Source organism: Arthrobotrys flagrans (genome assembly GCF_004000055.1).
Source record: "Arthrobotrys flagrans strain CBS H-5679 chromosome Unknown unitig_15, whole genome shotgun sequence".
NCBI lineage: Eukaryota > Fungi > Ascomycota > Orbiliomycetes > Orbiliales > Orbiliaceae > Arthrobotrys > Arthrobotrys flagrans.
In genome coordinates, this window is record NW_027137545.1 from 5,009,654 (window position 1) to 5,030,547 (window position 20,894).

Here is a 20,894-nt window from a genome sequence, read left to right on the forward strand (position 1 = left end):
CATAGACGAGACGATGATGAACAAGGAGCGTTCCATCCCTACGCTTTGTTTTTTGTTGCTTTTCCGACCTCAAAGAGCTCTTTCCCCGGATTTGCATGAACCTGAAATTTTTTTTATGGTCACGGGGCGTGCACAAATATGCTGAAATGGCGAACAATGGCCTAAAATTGGGCACATTCGCGCCAGCTGACCCCCAAACTCTGGCCAACTCTGGCCCAATATCTGTTGCAATGCCGAAGGGCGACTCCGAACGGGCCTGCCAATTGGCTATTCCAGGCGAAGGAACGGTGGCGCATTCCCCAAAGAAACATCCTTCTTGTACATACAGACACGCAGGCAAAGTTTACACGACATGCCCCAAAAAAGTTGGGGGCCTCGTGCGAAGAAAAAAAGAGGACAGAGAGAGTGGAGAAAAAGTCACCGGCTCTTTAGACTGGCATCATCCGCCGCCCCCTTTTGTGACGCTTCTTCGTCGCCGTTAACTTATTATTTCCATTATCGTCATCATCGATATCAATCAGGATCAATTCAAAGCTGAAGCTCTGCTGACGGGCTGACTGGCTGATACTGGTACTGAGCTCTCATACACTATCTATTCGGCCATATTACCCACCTAACGTTAACTACCTAACTATCAACTGCCATTGCTCCAAAAAAAACTTTGAAATTTTTTTTATTTGCTGAGTTGACGCTGCCCGCAATTGCTACCGTTTGGTCGCTCATGAGCTCGCTATTGAGGAGAACAACCTGCTCGTGTGCCCTTTTTGTGTTGTCGCAGAGTTTTGCCGGCACATCGCCGAAACCGCCTCCCAACTTCATCTCTTCTCTCTTCTCCTCCTCCTGATAGAAGAACCCCCTCGACAACCTTAATTCAAGCATCATGGACGAGCATTTCGAGCGCCCAGCAAAACGCCAGAAGCAGGACGGCTTATCACAGTCTCCAGAAGCCTCCAACTCCGCTAAGTTCCCGCCTGTCGCCAGATCTCAGTCCTCCCGCCCCGTCTCCGAAGAACCCCAACGAGCTAGCTCCAAGTCCGAAGCGGGCTCCGACTCTCCTGCCGCCCCTCTGCTCTACAAGCAGCCTGCCTGTCAGAGATGCAGGAGCAAGAAGATCAAGGTACCGTCTTGTCTCGTCTATACCCGTTTGGCTTTGACCCTTATATGAGGCTGTTGACACCTATGCTGACCGAGTACGCCTGATTGATAGTGTGACGCTCTGTCGCCACAATGTACTGCTTGTAAGAAGGCCAACGAGGCATGTACAATCGCCAACCCCACCAGTCATCAGGAGTACCATAGAGGGTATGATGTCATTCTCAATCAATTGATTAAGGCTCTGTATCAATCGCTAACACTTTGTATTTCAGATATGTCGAGTCGCTTGAGGATCGTATAAGCCAGTTGCAGTCGTACATGCAAAGCATCTCCCGTATCACTAGTCTCGACGAGGCCGCTCTCCACGACGACTCTCTTCTCAATGGCTCTCCGAAGGCCGGGATCTCTCGCCCCGACCCTACTATCGCTCACGGCCCGGGTATCCAGCGAATCAACCAAAAGGACAAGGATGCCAACGATCGCGAATCCAGGTTCATTGGCGAGGGAAGCGGGATCAAGTTCGTCCCCTCGTGTGACATCACATTAAGTTTAATCTTTTATTAACAGACAAATAGCTTTATCAACTCGATCCTAGCCGCTATCCGAACTCGCCATAGCGATATAAACCTTCTCCGTTCATTGCTCTCCTCCAAGAAGAAATCCTCTACCAAGGCTCCAGCCGGCAAGTCAAGCTTTAGTCAACAACGCTCGACCCCGCCCAATCCACCACCCCGGGATCTCGGTCTCCAACTCCTCCGCACCTATCTAGAGAAAGCACAGCCAAAACATCCTTTCATCGCCCGATCTGAGATTGTCCGAGTTTGTGAATCTCTTTTGGGAATCCGGAATGCTCGTCCTCTGTCTTCTCAGGACCATTTCCGCGCCTACATGGTGTTTGCCATAGCCTCGGTATGGCACTTCCGACAAGGTGAAAAGGATACTGTCAATCCCATGAAGTTCTATGCCAACGCTATGTTTTATATCGATGGTATCCCCCGTCTCCATGGGGTAGACGGTGTTACGAACCTCTTGTTCATTGCCCGTCTTGGTTTCTTCTGCACAACTGGTCTTAGTCTTTGGTACATTTCGAATCTCTGCCTACGTATCTGTGTCGAGAATGAGATGCATCTCAATCCTCCTCGCAGCAAGTTTACACCTTCGATGCCTGCATTTGAGGAACAGATTAGACGTCGTCTCTTCTGGCAATGCTACTCTCTTGACCGACACGCCTCGCAGACTCTTGGGCGTCCCTTCGGTATTTCAGACGAAGACATTAAAGTTGATTTACCTGAAGACGTTGACGACGAGAAGCTTATCGGTGTAGCTGAGGATTTGCCAACGTTCATGTCCCACTATACACCGAAGCACACAGGTAACATTAAATCCGAACTCGCATTCTTCATTCACAACATCAAGTTGAAGAAGATTACATCTCGGATGAATGTTGCCCTCTTCGGACGCTTCTTGCATCAGCCGAAAGACCACATTGCCGACGTCCTCGCCCCAGGGAAAATGTACACATTCTTTGAAGATTTCGTCATTGAGCTCGAAGAATGGCGTACTACTGCACCCACCACACCACCAGCCAGCGCGGTTCCAATGAGCAGAGCATACGTCAGTCAAGACTGGTTCGATCTCCACTTCTACCAGGAGAAACTGACTCTCGTCCGAGCGATCATTGACCTTATCCCCCGCCCCACCGGCCATCCGCCGAGTGACCTCCTTGACATCTGCTTCGTCACCGCTACAAGGATTATCAAGCTGTATCAGAAGGATTCTGCCATGGGTGATATTGAGCCTGCCAGAGGTCGTTTGTACAGAGTTTTCGTGGCTGGTATCAGTGTGCTCTATTGTTTATTGCTTACTCAGCAAAGAACACGAGACGAGCAAAGTGATATCATCTTACCGAGTATTCAAACTACTCGCGCAAACGATGTAGCCTTGCTACAGGAACAAAAAGAGATGCTAAGGACATGTCAACGGACATTGGAATTGATGGCCAAGCCATTGATTGATGACGGTAGCGGGTTGAAGTACGTTCGGACATTCGAAGTTCTTTGCCGCGAGGTCCTAAGGAGAGTAAACAGTGATAGCAATGCGGCTGCCAGGAGCCCCACTGCCGTTAAAAGGAAGATTGCAGCTCCAACAGGCAACGGGGGTGGTCCTGGCAGACCAGACGGAGCTGAGAAAATGGGCAGAAGACAGAGCACCATTGAAGTCGGCGGAGAAGGAGAATTTGGAGGCGCAAGTCCGCCTTCCGGATACGAGAAGATACATGTGCAAAATGGTAATGGTGGCAATGGAACATACTCGGCACCCAATGGAACACCTAACGGAAACTCACCTCATAGTAGTAGTAATTCTTGGGCGGGGATAAGTGACTTTGCGGTTAATGAACTAGGGGAGTGGTTTTCTGCTGACTATGGTAATGGACAGAATGGGTCTAGTGGAACCGGGGGTGCCGCGTTGGATTGGGATCTGACAGGTGGGGGGAATGTGGCGGTTGAGAATGGTGTTACTGGAGGATATGATTATCAGTGGGAAGGGTTGGGGGCTGAATGGGCAGGATTCTTGGAGATCTTGATGGATGGGAAGACGAATTGAGTACTTTGGAAACATTTCTATATAGCTATAGATAGATTGGGAAAGTTTGGAAAAATGCATGTAAGGTTTTTTGGGTTGGATAGTTTTTTGTTCACCAGGTTTACTTTCTGGTGAGGGTTTCTTTTCTTGCGACATTAAAAAAACGATAGATGGAATTCGGCGGTATCGGATTGTTAACTAGTTCTTTTAGTTCTTTGTTCCCCTCTTTTTCCGTTTTCTTTTATTTGATGAAGAGGTTTGGAGTATTACGAGGTTATAGGATTAGGATTAGGATTCTTTTGGTCGTGTTTTTATATATATCTTGTCTGCTGCGTTACACAGTTGGTCAGTACTAGGAATTTTATAATATACATATACATGCTCAATTTAGTCTACGAAGATAAGAGGTTTTAAAATGATAAATGAGGAAGACTTGATGGAAAGAGAGTAGACGGATCCACAGAATTCGGCATTCCAAGATAACGGCGGACGGCAGCCAGGACATCAATAGCAATGCCTTATCACCCCATCCCCTTTATGATATATAGCTATAGTCGGGCTATAACGCTACCTAAATTTTATATACTACATGTAAACAGATTTTCTTTTCAGAGTAGGTATTAGCCCTATCCGCTGCATTGGCCATGGTCTTAGGGTCCTTGCAAAAGTAACAACCCACATCTCATAGTTTGATATTTCGTTCACCAATTTCAACTTAAAGGTATACCTCGACAAGGTCATTATAAAACTAATATTTCTAAATCATTTATACGTATAATCCTGCCCACTTTATAGTATAATTTGATACAGAGAGCCAGCCCCAATCAACATCAATATTGATATATTGCATGTTATTTTCGGGCTTACCCCGAAATCCCTCATAGCCGTATATTTTCGATTCTTGACATCGATAAATCCCAGTACAACTTAGAATCGATCGATATATTCCCTCTCTCGACAAGTTAACAATTGCTTTACTCTAACGTGTCTTCTGCGATATATGCATCTAAAATGCAACAATAGAGAGCTCACACTCGAGACGAAGGTTGCCATAGAGCTCGGAGCGCCATATCGTTCCAACGATGCTAGTGCGCATGCCGACGTTACACAATGTTTTATGCATGTTTATGCACGATCCAATTGCCAATACGAAGGGCATAATTAAAAATCGAGGATTCGAAAGCTGTAGTAGCCTCAAAACTTCATCTCGTCGCCAGACTCCTCAGCTTGTCAACTCGCTCGGCTAGATGTCACAGGGGAAATTGCGCGACGGCAAATCGGCCTTGAAATAACCTTCGAAGTAATTAAGGGGCCGTAGAGGCTTTATAGAAAGCCTTCAATTGTAAAAAGGGGCTGCTAAAGCTCCCCAAAGCCCCGCACAGGACTATGGTAACATCTCTAAATATACAACATCCGACATTGTCTCAGCTCAGTGTTCTGTAGTCAGCTATTATTTTCTTGTATTTTTGCTAGGCTCCGTGTTACTTTAAATATCTGCGAGGTCGTTTTAAAATCTCGGTTTTTGGCTGTGAATAAAGGTAGTACAAAATACGTTTCCTTGTTAAATATTCCGTACCTAGGTATCAAATGCCGCGGATTCGGAGTTACCTAAGTGAGCTCACCGAGGACAATTGTGTAATATATTTCATAATGCACGTTGTCTCCGGGTGGCCCAATTTATACCATACACCTTGAGCTAGAGCTCTGAGTGTAGGCGTTTTATCCATAGATATGACAAAGAATATCTGTTAAGTAACCCAAGGACCCTTCCCTAGTGCTTATAGTGTAACACTGGGATCCTGGAGTTAGTATCCAGCAAGTTTAGATGATCTCATTCCACTGATTTAGTCTATCGAGCGGGCCTACCTGTAATATTTGGGGCCTAATTCGTGTAAAAAATTACCATTCCATGGGATAATGGTCATCAAATGGTACCTTAGACTGAATCTATACACCCAGCCACGATTCAATAACCATAATTAATTATAATAATAAAGATCACTCTCCAGTGTGTTATGTCTCCCTAGGATCAAGAAGCCATGATCTTGTGCTGTTTCCTCTGTCATAATGTTACCAAGAACGTATCCTATGATCTTTTGAACGGTTTTCGTTTGGCGGAGGAGTTGTTCATGTTGCCCTGGCTGCTGTGGGGGGACTGTCCGGGTAGAAGGAAGCTAGCAAGAGTATATACATTAATATCTGTCACTAAAGCCAGATATGGGGATATCAAAAGCATATACTTTATCTGGATCCATATGTGGTTTACAAATATGGAAAACAATGATCTTCGCAAAGCCGGGTGTTGTGGGATCCACTAGGTTGATAGAAGAGAAGCAGTGCTCATACATATTTTGGAAAACGATGGCGCGATTTTCATGTATTTATATTCAATAGAGAAGTTAGGGGACCGAGAACTGTAAGGGTAGGACAGTATAATCCCATTTGCTAGTACCTTGATTAAAGTTGGCTCATAATCGTCGATCCACTATCATTGGCGGTTTGAGTGGACAAAGCACTGCGTCGTGATGGTTTTTATTGCGGATCTTGAGGGAAAACTCGGCTATATATGTTCTCCTTTGCGTAGCAGTATACTCCAGCCGCCACAATAAATCCATTCTATACGGGATTTTTAGACTCCCTATTAGCTTTCATGGAAGAGAATAGAATCAATACAACCGCATCCATACTATTGTGCCATCCACTTTCCACTGATCCCCTGTATATTGAGGGATCTCCGGCTCCAAAGCTATGTTCAAAACCATTTCATGGAAACCGTCGACACCGGCTCTAGCTAACTATGATTTAGCATAGTTCGCATCTTTGGCCCCTTCAATCCAATCAGGCTGCTCGAGAAAAGTTCTTAAAGCTTTTTGCATAAATATATCTTCGGAGTATAGGGGTTCGGGGAGGTTATCTGTGAAGTCGAGGGGTGACCATAGGGGGTTTGTGATCTCATGTTTCAGAGAAGACTTGAATCAATTGGTCTAGAGTTAAGTAAGGGATTTGATCTAAATTGATTCGTTTTCGTTCTAGTAAAACTATAAAAATCCTATTTGGTAAGGATTCGAGTTTCCGTCGATGTCGACAGCTATAGCTGCAGCCGCAACTGCATTTATATACTTCTGCTAAGATGTTGCATTTGATCACACAACGCAGTTTTGCGACCTCGCTCAAGACAGTTCTTTTTCTGAGCAAGAGAAATTGAGAGCAGATCTGAAGTATGCCTATGGTTAGTGTGTGCCCTTAGCTTGAGTAGCTTTGTGCACCGAGATATTAGATGAAATATTGTATTAGGAAAATATCATTGCGAAGATTCTTTCTCATTATCATTAGGTATCATGTTGAATATTTGGTATCTAGATATGTAAATCTATTAGGTCTTGGTGTAAGTCTACAACCAGATTAATCCCAGACTTTCGATGAAGTCACCACTATATTCTCCTGCCAGGGGTATCAAGTAGCTATCTTGTTGAATAAAATAACAAAGGAAAGTTTGACATGGAAATAAATCGCTAAATGGGATATATAGCATAAATGAAAAACATTAATTATCAACTTCTAGTTCATTACTCTCTTCGCGGTCCCGGATCTCTGGAAATCTCACGATCATCCGCATCTCCATCTTGAGAGTTTATACTCGCGGTTTGGCTCCACTGCCATGTGCCGTTAATATACATCAATTGGCCACGGTTATCGAGTGGTACTTCATCGTCGTCCTTCTTGTTCGGGCTTCTCAACCCGTCTCGGATTTCTCTAAGACGCTCTTTGCTGCCCTTCAATCCGACTCTTAGTCTATTCTCAAGCTCAACTTTCTGCACTGCAAGCTCCTCCACACTTCTCTTCCTGTCGCTGCCCCATCGATCAGCGATGTAGTCTTTGAGTTGTCTCCAGACTCTTTCGTTCCAGCCGTATGTGATTGCATTCGCTAATCCCACGAACTGTGTGCTCGCCTGCATAATTTGCATGACGGAGCTCTTTCCACCGGAAGCTTCGATGAGGCGGTTGATGATCCCTGGGATCCAGAGGAGAATATACATTGCCGGATATGCATTCAACAATAAAATTCTCCTAACCCTTCTCGACCGTGAAGCATTCTGCTGTCGGATTTTTCGCTCGTTTTCGTCGTTGACGTCGACATCGGCTAGATCGTCTTCGTCGGCCCGACGGTGTGCGAATGGATTGCTGAACTTTGGTCGGCGGCTTTCGATGGTATTTGCGGTTTCGGGTCTTAGATCTGTATTCGGTTGTTCAAGGCTATTGTTCCCGCTGGAGATAGTAGTTGTAACCGCATGTGCTGGCAGGGTTTTATCGTCATATGTTTCCGAAATCCAGACTTCAGTTCGAACAAACGCTTCTCCAGATTCCAAATCCTGTCCTCGAGCTCCAATAGGTCTAATATCACCTTCATCTGTGATACTGAATGGCATTTGAGAATCCGATCGTTGTGGTTCTTCAGCTGGAGCTAAAGAGTCATTTCTAATAGCGACAGAATCTAATCTGATAGCCATAGAATCGTTTCTAAACTCCGTACCCACGTCACGAACCGTTGATCGACCGGTATGAGAACTACACCGACTCGCATCCAAAAACGCACCGAACCGTTTTCGAATATAAAAGTGTAGGTATGTATACATCACAATCTCACTGAGGATGAAAGCAAACCTCCAGCCATGTGTCATCACATATCGAAAATATGAAGGCTCGGCTTTAATCCAGCACCAGTTACCGGAAACTGGTCCGTAACGGTTCATACCTAGGGCTATGAACGATGTGGTGATAGGTAGTATCCATGTTGTGGCGCAGATTAGAGCTGTTGTTGTCCTTGGGAGGGTTTCACAGATCGTGGTTTTGCGGGTGAGGGACCAGACCGTTACGATTGCAATGGCGAGGATGGAGGTGTCGGTTGCTTGGACGGAGAGTTGGCCGAGGAAGCCGTTGGTGACGCAGCCGGGGCTATCTGGGATTTCGCGGCGTTTTAGAAGGCGCCAGAGGCCGGATGTGGAGTTATTAGAGCTATTTATGAAATCTGTAGGATAGATGTTAGTCTTTTATCATCTAGATGACATATCCATATTGGAAATCCTACGTACCTGCGATAGCTAAATTCAAAATCAACGAATGTCGAAAATGTCGTTTGATCGGTAATAACAAATAAGTTACTACAATGAATCCGGATCCAAAGAACGATGAAAGACTGCCGATCAAATTCAAGACGGCAATTGTAAAAGAAAGTGTCGTGAAGGCCATGGTTGCGTCAGTGTATTATCATCCGCCGAATAACCAAAATGATAGAATCCTCCCAAGTCTCAAACCTTTACGGCCTCTAAAGACACAAGGGCCTGCAAGAGGCCTTAGGGATAGAATAAAGCCACCCTATCTTCTAATTCTTTCTTTTATCTCCAGTGCAGCTGAAGCTATTCTTTGCGGCCCGGAAAAGATAGGGTATAGGATTCGTGGAAATGTTGGAGTTTCGAAATGCGTTGTGCAGATGTCGGCCTGTGTAACTTGACGAAAGCGGCAACCGATGTCAACGGTCTCCGATGTTAGGTCTATAGATGCAAGTTCGAGATATCAATTCCGCCTATGTTTCTGCTTATGTTTCGTCGTTGGTGTGGTCAAAAATTGAAAAAAGAAATCTTATTTGTGAAGTGTAAAGGGGAAAAAAGAGTGTATGAATGAACGAATGAATGAAAAATGAATGAATGTCTGCTGAAAAAATGGGGATGGAGGAATCTCCTCGGTATTATGCAAAAAATCCAATTCAATCCCACTTTGGCAGTTGTGGTTGCCGCACACTTGTCGGAATAGCTTAAAAGGCAAGTTGCAGGACAAAACAGGCTCTCGAACAGTTAGAATGGATAAAGGGCCGAGGCTCTTGTCGTTTACTTCGAGAAATTGGAAGCTCGTAAGGGGATTAAAAAGCTGAATGGGTTCTTTTTTTAAGATTGAATCCTGGTAGATCGTTCTTCTCCTCGATAGATGATATTGTTGCATAAGCGATCAAACAGAAACGAGACCTTTTCATCAGGGCATCTGAAGGGAAACATTCTATTCATATATAGTTCGTGAACTCTTCATGTCATGGCGAAACAAGGTGTGAATCGAGCCATGCTGAAATGGTCTAGCATATAATTCAAGCAACCTGCAAATGCAAAGAAAAAAAGCAGAGAGCTTTGGCTCGGGTCCATTCCATTTGCTTTTCCATGCATACTGATGTAGTTTAACAAGTGTATGAGGGGCACGGTGGCTTGTTTCTGCCTGTCGAATTCCAACGCCTTTACCATACAATCCAGGTCTCCACACACCTCTTTTCCACTAAGAGAGAAAAGCAAAAGGGCAGAAGATCAACGGTCTGCAGATTGAGACATCTAGCTGCATGTCGCACCCTTCTGCGTGGAAAATTAGGGAGAGCCTGATGGGAAATACGATTGGAGAGTGGAGTTTTAGGTGCCCCGATGCGCAGCTGTCGACAGGTGTCTTGCCTTGAGACCTTGGGGGTGCTAGATGCGGCCGCCGAACACCAAAACAAGAATTGGGCAAAGGGCGACCCTCTGGCGATGCATGGAACGTTAGAACTAAGTTGGTATGTTTCTTGACAGGCACCGCCCGACGAAATACAAGCGTTTTTCGACTAATCTGGGGTGGTCGAAGCGAGCAAGCCATTAGGTCATGGGCGTCAGCCTGGGACCCGGAAAGGGTAAAAGATCTTGGATAGCCCTTGTTCAGGTTCCCGCTTACGAGCTTTGTTTTGTATGGGCGGTGACTGGCGATCGACAAATCCCACCTGCGGTTTGAATTTTTATAGCAAAAAGATATGGTTCACCATGGATTTGGGTAGGAGGATCGCAATATGATTTGAGCGCTTTTTTTTTTTTTTGTGTGCGCTCGTGCCGTAATCGATCGATCTATATCGTCCGCATGGAAGTCGACGCAAAAAGACGATTGTCGAGATAGCGATAATTCGATAACTACCTGTCATTAACTGCAAGTGATGAGCTCTCGGGATCTTGGAGACGGCACACACGGCCTGCAGGCCTTGTAGATCTCTTGATATTCTTCTTTCTTGACAGGTGAGGTAACTTCTGTACATTAACTCAATTGAGGCAAGGGACCTTTTGATCAACTTTTCTCTCACATGTCTGCACTTCAGGACGAGGAGAATAAACCGTGTTTCGACGTTACGGGTGTATATGGTTGACCCACTCTGATGTCCAAACAGATCTATAGATCAACGAATTATAACTTGAAAAATACTCGAATACCAAATCGGGGATTCAAAACCCATGGGATCATTCATCCACGTGTGATAGAAAATACGTAGATACTGTTTGTTCCAGCGAGCCTTTACCTCTGGTGAACATCAAACACGGGCTGGGGTGCTGGAACCGCAGGAGGGTGAGGTGTGTGTTAGGCAGCAAAAGGTTTTTTTATAAGCTAAGACTTGATGGGAATTCCGAGGCGCTGCGTCACCCATGAGCCTCTTTCAACCTCGAATTCAGGTCGTCTGAACTAATTTGAAGGCCTAGTTCATGGATCGCACAATTAATGAACACTGTGATTATTTTTGTTTTTAAGAGAGAGAAAGGTACCCTGTAGGCCACAGACCTTTTTTTTTTTTTTTTTTTGGTCGCGTGCGCACAAAGTGTAAGGGAACGAGGTAGCGAATGTTAAGTTGGCAAAGCACATAGTCGCCTGCCACGCTATGCAGCGACGATGCGCACGGCGACGATTTATGGAAGCCTGGTTTTCTAGAAACCATAGAACATCGGCAAACCCTCCTCGGAGTTAATAAAATAAAAGCACTACATATATCAAAATGCAGGATACCAGATAAGATGTGCATACACGCACAGCTCAAGCATGCATCAAATATCATCACAAGATTCAGCTTTCCCGGCCAATTCAAGGGTCATTCAGGTACCCAAACTCCTTGAATCTACAATCTACCAATCCCAAAGGCGAGATATCGATCATCAATATCAATTATCTCACATCACTCGCCAAACTCGGGCTCTACCGGCTATCGATACAAGTCCACGATTGCGATCAATCCGTCTCTGTTGCCTAAGTGTACCGTCTACCCTTTTTTGATATATATTCCTAGATTTGATTTGGTGGCAAACCGCATATTTTATAACGAATGGAAGATGCCGGAGAAACAAATTTGATTTCCTTGAAACATCTAGGTGACTTATGTACATAACCACAATCACGAGGTCTCCACTTCAACTCCCTCTGTAACCGTTCTGGCGAGCTGTTTTTCGGATAACCGACAGACGTCTGTGCAAGTCGTAACTGTGGGGTGCCTAAAACTTCACTCTCAAGCATTTCTTAGGCGTCCCAAGCTTTCACACTTGATCCGTGCCACATCTTCTTTCTTTTCCCTTCAAACAAAAAACTGACGAATCGCAAAAGTCCCCGGTGCTAGGGTCCTTCTTGGAAGTCCCTCTACCACCACTGCGTAAATTTTTAAACCTCCCGTTGCTTTGCTTCCTGCACAGGCTGTTGTGGTCAGGTCCCCACCACACCCCAGCCTTCGGTTAGCAGTGGGTTGTTTCCCAAAGAGGAAAGTTTCCGGAGAAACAATCTGCAATATTGAGGGAAGAACCACACCTTCCTGTTCATGGAGACGAGGTAAAATGGGGAAATTAAGGGAAGCGGGATGCACGATGCGACTCTGACGGGTTAACGTTTCTCCTCGAAATACGGCATACCAGGTGATATATCTATAAAACTGTTGGGTACTTGTGTGAGTTTAATTATATGAGATATGGATTGCAATCGAAGGGCAGAGTTAACCCGTGGAAATGCAATAATTAAGATATGCAAGGTACTATCACTGACAGCACATGTTACCGTCTAGCAGGGGATATTGCAGGTGCTGTTATAGGTTTACGTAACCTAACGGCCGTTGGGATAGTATGTATATTATCACGAGTCTGCCGGCTGTCGATCTTCGATTGCTAAATTGCTTCGAACCTGAAATACGAAATACGAAATACCACAAAACAACATCCTCCCTTTACAACGTCTGGTTACGAAAGGCCATGTATAGGGTGGCCTATCCATAAACACGGGGAACGTTGGTAAGGCTGCAAGACCTAAGCACCAGTTTCTGAGACGTCGACCCTGAATTAGTCTTCGGTTGCGACTTACTGTGTAGTAAGTCGTTGGACCCACATGGTGCACTGCACTGGCGTAGATGTAAATCCATACAAGCATATAAGATATATGGCCAATACTTCCAAAGAACGGCACTCCATTTCTTTTTGTTTTTTCCCGTAAGGGATTTGTCTCGATCGAGCTGTAAGGGATATTGAACAGAAGTCTCATCATAGATATGAACTACCTACGCAGTACCTAGATACCAGCTGGAAAGACGGTTCATATTGTTGCTGATATAATTCTACAAAACCATTGCACCGTTTCAGCTCATTATACAATTCATCTCTTTTCATTCGCTGTAGAGTCGTTGCCGCCGGTGCACCTATAATAACAAAAAAAAAAAATATCAAAACACGTGTAAAGTTCAAAAAGGTCTTGGGATCTGAGATCGCGAATCCTAACTGAAGGCCAGTGCTATGTAGATGCGGACACGAGACCGGTGATAGACCAGCTCAGGCTCATATTATCGTTTTGGCTACTAGGCTGTATTTTTCAATTGAAGGGCTTGTACAACCGTTTTTTGACTGATAAGCATATTTATCTAGCGTTTAAGGCGTATTGATTGCTTCGAGAGTTGTTAGGCAGACTGCCGTCCCAGATTTCAAAACCCTCTGTTCCCCCCACATTATACCGTAGTCTCGGGACCCTTTTCGTGTAGTATACCACAAAACCAGCAAGAGATCTCTGACATACGCATGTACACGTGTTATACGATACCCAAAAATGTGCTGTAGTGAAAACCGAGTGTTCACCTAGCCAGAATATAAACACAAAATTCAAAGCAAGATCAATGAACCCGCCTTGGGCACCTTCTCAAAAGTCCTATAGTTTGAAAAACAATCCCAAAGTTGTCGACGGTAGGGCGGTAAGTAGACGATAATCATCTCCACCGATGATTCTTTTATTCATAGACAAAAGACGTCATTCTATCTAAATGCATAATAACGTATATATCAAAAAAATAAATAAAAATAACAAAATTCACTTTTCCACCACTATTCCAAATTCCATCCATCCCACCTAGCCATACCCACAACCCCTATACAAATACTTAACAATTGAAAAAAAGAGTTCCAGAGAGAGCACAAATTAAATATGTAGATACCTAGTTTTATATACTAGACACAAAGATATACCTGGAAGATAGACGAAAGGGCGAGGGGTGTTTTTAAAATTTAAACAGCACCGGCCGCAATCATCTTCTTCCTCAAGTAGTTCTTGTACGCAGAGATAGAGCCATCCCACCTCCTTACCGTCTTGTTCTCGCAGACTAAGATATCCTTTGCAATTTTATCGAGCAATCTATCATCAAAATCGTTAGTTTAGGCCCCTGTTTTTGTATATCGTAAGTAAAATGGAGCGACGAAAGGGACTCACCTGAAATCGTGGCTGACGACAACAACACCACCTTGGAACTCATTAATAGCATCCGCCAAACTGTCAATAGTAGGAATATCCAATCCGTTGGTAGGTTCATCAAGCAACAACATATTCGGTCCTTCAATCGCTAACAGTGCAAAAACAACTCTACTCCTCTGTCCTTCGCTCAATGTACCCATCAACGCCGTCTGAGCATCACCGGTCAATCCGTACCGTCCCAACTGTTGTCGCCAGTATTGATAGTCTTGGCTCTTTTCCCTGAATTTATCTCTGCAGAAGTCCAGTGCGGATTTTGTAAGGTCGAGTTGTTCGGCGGAGTGTTGGGAGTATAGACCGAGTTTGAGATGGGTGTGACGGGAGACTCGGCCGCCTTGGGGGTTTAGTTTCCCTGTCATGATACGGAGGAGGGTGGATTTTCCAACACCGTTGGGACCCACGAGAGCTACACGGGAGTCCATGTCGACACCGAGATCAAGGCCTTCGTACAGATTGTCCTTAGCTTCACCGCTGTAGCTAAAAGTGATGTCGTCGAAACTGAGGACGGGAGGGGGTAGTTTTTCGACATCGGCGAAACGGAAGGTGAAAACCTTGTCCGGGACGACTTTTTCGATGAGACCATCGGCTTCCATCTTGTCGAGAATCTTCTGGCGAGATTTGGCCTGTCGGACGAGGTTGGCGTAGGTACCGGCGGACGCAATGAACTTCTTGATGTGTGCGATTTCTTCCTGCTGCTTATGGTACTGTTTCATCTGGTTTACCTCGTTTTCGGAACGGGTCTTGACATAGGAATCGTAGTTACCACCATAGTAGATTAGTTTGTTCATTCTCATGTCAATCATGTTCGTGCAGACACCGTTTAAGAAATCCTGGGAGTGGGAGACGAGGACGAGGGTTCTATCCCATTTCTTGAGGTATTCTTCAAGCCACACGCAAGCTTCGAGATCCAAATGGGCGGTTGGGTCATCGAGGAGGAGGAGGGATGGTTTGACGAAGAGGGCCTTGGCGAGGGCGACACGCATACGCCAACCACCGGACATGTCTTTGGTCATCTTGTTTATGGTTTGGGGGTTGAAGCCGAGACCGGTGAGAATGAGGGAGGCACGGGTTTCAAATGTGGAGGGGTCCATTTCTTCCATTCTCTATGTCTTTATTAGCATTTGGTAATCTTTTATTTAGAGGTTATTGTCTGCATACCTCGTATAAATCCTCGAGAATGGGGGACTCCGGTCCGTCCTTCTCCAAGATTTCTTCCGCCAGAGCATCTAGACGCTTCATTTCGCTCTCCGCCTCCTTGACGACATACTCCAAAGCTCCCAAGCTAGTTGGATCGGCTGGCTCATTGAGCAGGTAGATATCGATATGCTCCGGGACAGGGTACTCTCTCTTGGCGATACTCTTCAGCAATGTACTCTTACCGCAACCGTTCTCTCCCAAGAGACCGTATCTTCGTCCGAAGTTAAGTTCGATAGTGGTGTCACCGAGCAGGACTTTTCCGTGGAACACAAGAGAGGCAGAATCGATCTTGCAATCCTTGGAGCTGGCAAGAGATGCCAGAACACCAGTTGTGACACGATCAGAGAGACCGTGCTTATCTTCTTGAAGTGTGAGTTTTGCAACGTCGGCAAGAGCTGATGCAGAAGTTGCAGCGTCCTCAGAAACTTCTATTTCGGGAGGAGTGCTATCGCCGGCTACGGACGAGGTTTTTGAACCAGCTTTGGAACCAGCCTTGGATGCGGCACGGGAGGCAGCGGTCTTCTTTGGTTTATCGTCGTCACCACCGGCAGCTTTGGCGGCCTTTTTGGCCTCTCGCTTGGCCTTGGAGGCAGAGACTGGCGGCATTGTGAATGAAAAAGTCGTCGAGGAAGAGGTCGAGTTTAGGATGTAAGGTGGGGCTCCTGCTTTTTTTCCCTCTTTGTAGTGGGCTGAGCTTTGGAAGGAAAGTGGGGGGGTTGTTCCGACTTTCGTAAGCTTCCGTTGATAGAAAAGAATCTACTTGACGATTAGTGGTCAATAGAGTCTACAAATCGCACACACAGCCGTATCTGAAGCTGGTGAACCCGATCTTTCTATCCTTAAAAGGAGGATAGAAACGATGGCGATGGTGATTGGTGAGGTAGCTGTTGGAGGCGAGGGTGAGGTGAAGCAAGAGGGAAAAGGTGAGTGTGTTGGAGTTGAGGTTGAAGAGAAAGGCCTTTCAAGAAAAAAGCTGTTTGCTGTCAAACATTTTTTTTATTTTTTATTTTATTTTATTTTTTTATTTTTTTTAGCACAGGAAAATTGGAGTGCCATTTCGTCATATTTTCTTCTTTCAGACGAACTAGTAATGCCAATGCATGCCTGCTTCAATTCATGCCGCCTCCATTGGTCGAGCTCGCTCACTCACTCAAAGCTCTTCCTCGACGCAGATAGTCCTTGAACGTGTAAGGAAGGGCGGGTCAGATCCTGATGGAAGACATATCTACCTGATCCTCTCACAGACTGGCAAATATAAGGCTGCGGTTGCAATACCATTCGCTGACCATGTAGAGTTGGAAGTCATTGATATGATCCATGATGATTCGATCTGACACTCACAGATAACAGGGAAGCTAGATGCCAAGCCTCCGCCCTAAGATCTGAGCCAAGACCTGCCGTTTTGGGAAAGTAAAAATTATCACATAGTCAACACTCTTGCTGCCTCTGCGATATTCTGCCAGAGAACGAAATCAAGATGTCGGTACGATCGTAGGCCCCTGGAACTTGACGTTTAAAAATGCAGAAATAAAGTTTGTTTGATGATGGTATTGATAATTTCAATAGTATTGTTAGCGATTAACATATGGGGATATAGAGCTATTTGTAAGACCCAATGGCTGCAGGTACGTACTTTGCGGATTGTGATCTAGATTGCATACTATTTCTTTTTGGACCAGATGAAATTCGAAAGCTAACAAGTAGGCTCCCATTATACATCTTATATAAAATTTATTCTTGTTTCATACTCATCATAATCTTTTTTCGTCGTAAAAACTCGATCAAAATAGTTCAAATCAACCGTCGTGAGGACCAAATATATCCACTGAGCAGATCTGATCTCCGAGCCATAGCAGCCCCAAGCGCCCACGCAGCAGATCTCAGGCCTTTCCAGCCTTCCATGGAAAACCCCTCTAATTTTAGCTGAAGGAATGCGTGATCATATGACACAGCCAGTACCAAATACGATGGCGCAATACCCGTCGATAAACCACCTAATCGACGAACTACCCGACGCCCTAACTTTCACCCACCACCAAAAGCCTCCACGATTGCCCTGGGTCTGGAGCAGGGAAACGAAGGGCGCCCCGGCGGCACCTTGGCGGAGGTCATTCGCTTCATTTCGAGGCTCCTAACCTAATCCCCCCTTCTACAATGCATGTGGTCTTTACTTACATAAACCATAATCTATATATCCTGAAGCATGTTAGTAGATCCTCATTTCCATGGCATATTATATTTTTAGTTTATTTTAGGATATGAAATCCTAGCTGAAAGAGAGATGGTCCATGTGGAACCCAAACGTAATTCCAAAGGGCTAGGAACTAGTTTTTTTAGGACTTTAAGAGTTAGGCTATATATATAGCAGTAATAGTTTGCAATTGTGCAATTGTATATTGAAAGACGATCATTTTTTGGTTTAGTGTTTTCGATTGAACTGCCCAAGTATACTTCGACATCAGCTGGTTAATGCCAATGAGGCTGCGAATCTTATACTAGATTACCTCGCATGCAACTAGTCTTGGGTTCTAGACACGGTCCACCCTTCCACTATGCAGTGAAGTTACGAGGCTGTGTACAGTGGGCCATCTGCAATGCAAGACCCGGGCCAGCACCCGTCTTGTGTCTAGTTAGACCAATATGCAATACAAGCCTAACATGCAACACGGTTGGATACGAGACTGTATACAAAACTCCACTTAAATACTTCACGATCAAACTACAACAAGTACCTATAACTACAGTTTCTCGGCGTCTTTCTTAGCCTGTAACAAACACGGATATATCCCGCATTCAACGTCAAACCAAAAGAAATTTTATTTCTATTTAATATGGGTTAGAAAAGCGAGATATTAATATATATTATACTGAACGATGGAAACGACGGATGCAAGAAAAATACAAGACACTGCGTTTCTTCGGGTGGGGCTGCGCGGGAGACAAGGCTGGGGTACAAACCTCGCATATACATATCTACGCGTGGATAGCTACCGATAGATATTGGTCAGGATTTCTTGATAAGATACACCAACATATCAACAAAATTACAAGGCTGATTTCACATATGACGATTCTTTAGGAATCCTGCACATAAACCCCTCGTACCCCTCCATCTTCTCCCCAGCGAAGTGGGGAGAGATCAAAAAGGATCCAAGTCGCAATCTATAGTATCTAGAACTGGCCGGAAATACGAAATGGGTAGAATTCACTCGTTACACAGTTTGAAGTGGATAGGAAAGTATAAAACCAGACAATCCTCCCTCGAGAGTTAGAGAGTAGAGGATTTTCACTTGTCTTTGTAAGTTGGAAACTCAACTTCGGGCGAGCAAAATGGCAAACAAGAGGGTTAAGACAAAGCTCCCAACGGATATTAGAGAGGAAAGTATCCCGGAAACGGATAGAAAGGCTACTGGCACTAATAATCAAGATGACCGTGAACTGAGAGGAGGAAGACGGAATGATACAGTCGGTATAGATGAAGACCCAGATGAAGGTAGCGATGGTGGAGACAGAGACTCACTCTCTGATCACAACTCCACATCCGGAAAGCTCGAAGACTTCGTCGGCAAGACAGTCCATGTTCTGGCCCTGAAGTTTAAATCCAATGATTTATCCTTGGACAAGGAATCAAAGAAAGTCTCCAAAGGATTTCAAAGCTGCGGTTACGAAGTCGAATCGTACGACATCCAAATGGACACTTCTAGATCTGAAAGGGATCTGAATAAGGAACTGGAAAAGTTCCTGGAACCCAATATCCCCGATGACGATTTGTTCATAATTTATTACCATGGACATGGGGTGTTGAGTACGGTAAGGCAGAGCCGCCAACGCTTTCATTAGTTAGGTAGGTATTAGTCAGCCCAGCCCAATTGATAAATATATATCTTGACAACTTCATTCACTAATTCCTGGGGGTTTTTTTTTTTTTTTTTTCACTTATAAGCCACAATAAAACCGATAAAGAAAGAGACAACGGTATATGGAAGCAAATCCTTAAGGACTTGGATCGTGGTAAAGTCCAGGACGTGATTTCCTCTCAATCTCATAGCAAGAGACTGCAGTATGTCTATATTACAACATCAGACCCTCTGCTTTGAAGACGCCTGACTGACAACCTTTTTAAAGAGATCTAAAGGAATGGCGCAGTACAACACCTGCAAAAGTGTTGTGGAAGGACATTTGTCGTCCAATTATGACAGCCCAAAAGGATGTACTTATCATTTTGGACTGTTGTGACGCTGGCCTAGCCGCAACCAAGAGCGGCGAATGGAACCCGGACATAAAATCGCAATATCGAAAGGAGTTAATCGGCGCATGTGGTTGGAACAATACAACCTGCAATATGATGAGCAAAGCGATGATTTCTTGCTTGGAAGACGCGAGAAAAAACAAGAAAAGGTCCATTTCCACTACTACTCTAGTTCTTCAAATGAACAATTGGTTAGTGAGCGACTTGAAAAGGGGAGATACTCATTCCCCTCCTCAAGCTGTTCATTACATTCTTCAGAGAGCGCGAACTGATATAGCCGGATCCGACGTCGACAAGTCGAAAATAATGATCCTTCCAATTGATTAATTGGGTCTCCGGATCCCCTATCTGAATGCGATAGCGATGGGTCGGTTGCTTAACCGATGGCTGCTGATGGCTAATGATAAGGAGGAGGAACTGGTACTGATCGGTGGATTCGAGATCGAAACTAAATCGCGGGATGTTATGCGATGCTTTAATATATGATTTTCTCTACTGGATTTGCACTTTTTCCCAGCCCAAACTCTCTGATTTCACTTTTTTTTATCAGATGTATCTACTTTTGAAATTAACAATTCTGTTTGCGGCAAGAGTCACAATCTTTAACTCATTTCTCTACGGCCTTTTGTAATACACGACTTTTTTTGAAGAACTTCAGGGATCATTTTTAGAATTTAAGGTGTCTTATAAAACATCCAAGGCAACTCGAATCGCTGACTTCTTAGGTATTCTATAACACATTTCTCGCCCCAGAAAACGTTTAATTTCCCTACAGTACTGATCAGTATTAAATTTTCGCTTTTTCGGTGACTGCACTGCAGAACCATCCTTGCTTAAATATCAAAATGACACCGGAATCCGAATTAGGAGAGGATGATTAAGCTGTATGATCAAGATGAATACGAACCCACCTGACTGACTTGCTTAGAATACCTGAGTTCGATGAACTAGATGTATAAAATAAACTGGAAGAGTCTGAAGTCTAGGAAATGTAGACATTCCAACACAATTAATATTGCAATTACTCGTGTAGGTATCAGTCTACGCACTCATATGATCATATGCCGTCCAAAAGCTAGACAGGTTTATACAAAATTTTAAAATCAAGAACGTTCTTTTCGAGATTTTCGATTCGTACCTATAATTAGGCATATGCATTGATCTTTGGATCCTTTTTATTCTAAACCGG

General features: G+C 44.6%; 4 protein-coding genes across 4 annotated transcripts; 2 read left to right on the forward strand and 2 right to left on the reverse strand.

The window, feature by feature from the left end:
* Positions 1 to 880: 880 nt before the first annotated feature.
* DFL_001369 (uncharacterized protein) lies at positions 881 to 3,699 on the forward strand (the record flags this gene model as incomplete). Its single annotated transcript, XM_067629979.1, has 4 exons — positions 881 to 1,117; positions 1,208 to 1,302; positions 1,368 to 1,613; positions 1,671 to 3,699. 4 exons carry the CDS (start codon positions 881 to 883, stop codon positions 3,697 to 3,699), a joined length of 2,607 nt encoding a protein of 868 aa, XP_067495947.1.
* A 3,545-nt stretch (positions 3,700 to 7,244) lies between these two features.
* Positions 7,245 to 8,925, reverse strand: DFL_001370 (uncharacterized protein; the record flags this gene model as incomplete). The annotated part of the gene is made up of 2 exons (XM_067629981.1): positions 7,245 to 8,704; positions 8,769 to 8,925. 2 exons carry the CDS (start codon positions 8,923 to 8,925, stop codon positions 7,245 to 7,247), a joined length of 1,617 nt encoding a protein of 538 aa, XP_067495948.1.
* A 5,093-nt stretch (positions 8,926 to 14,018) lies between these two features.
* Positions 14,019 to 16,062, reverse strand: DFL_001371 (uncharacterized protein; the record flags this gene model as incomplete). Its single annotated transcript, XM_067629982.1, has 3 exons — positions 14,019 to 14,145; positions 14,221 to 15,362; positions 15,418 to 16,062. 3 exons carry the CDS (start codon positions 16,060 to 16,062, stop codon positions 14,019 to 14,021), a joined length of 1,914 nt encoding a protein of 637 aa, XP_067495949.1.
* Positions 16,063 to 18,786: 2,724 nt separating this feature from the next.
* DFL_001372 (uncharacterized protein) lies at positions 18,787 to 20,032 on the forward strand (the record flags this gene model as incomplete). Its single annotated transcript, XM_067629983.1, has 3 exons — positions 18,787 to 19,266; positions 19,443 to 19,516; positions 19,582 to 20,032. 3 exons carry the CDS (start codon positions 18,787 to 18,789, stop codon positions 20,030 to 20,032), a joined length of 1,005 nt encoding a protein of 334 aa, XP_067495950.1.
* Between the last annotated feature and the right edge of the window lie 862 nt (positions 20,033 to 20,894).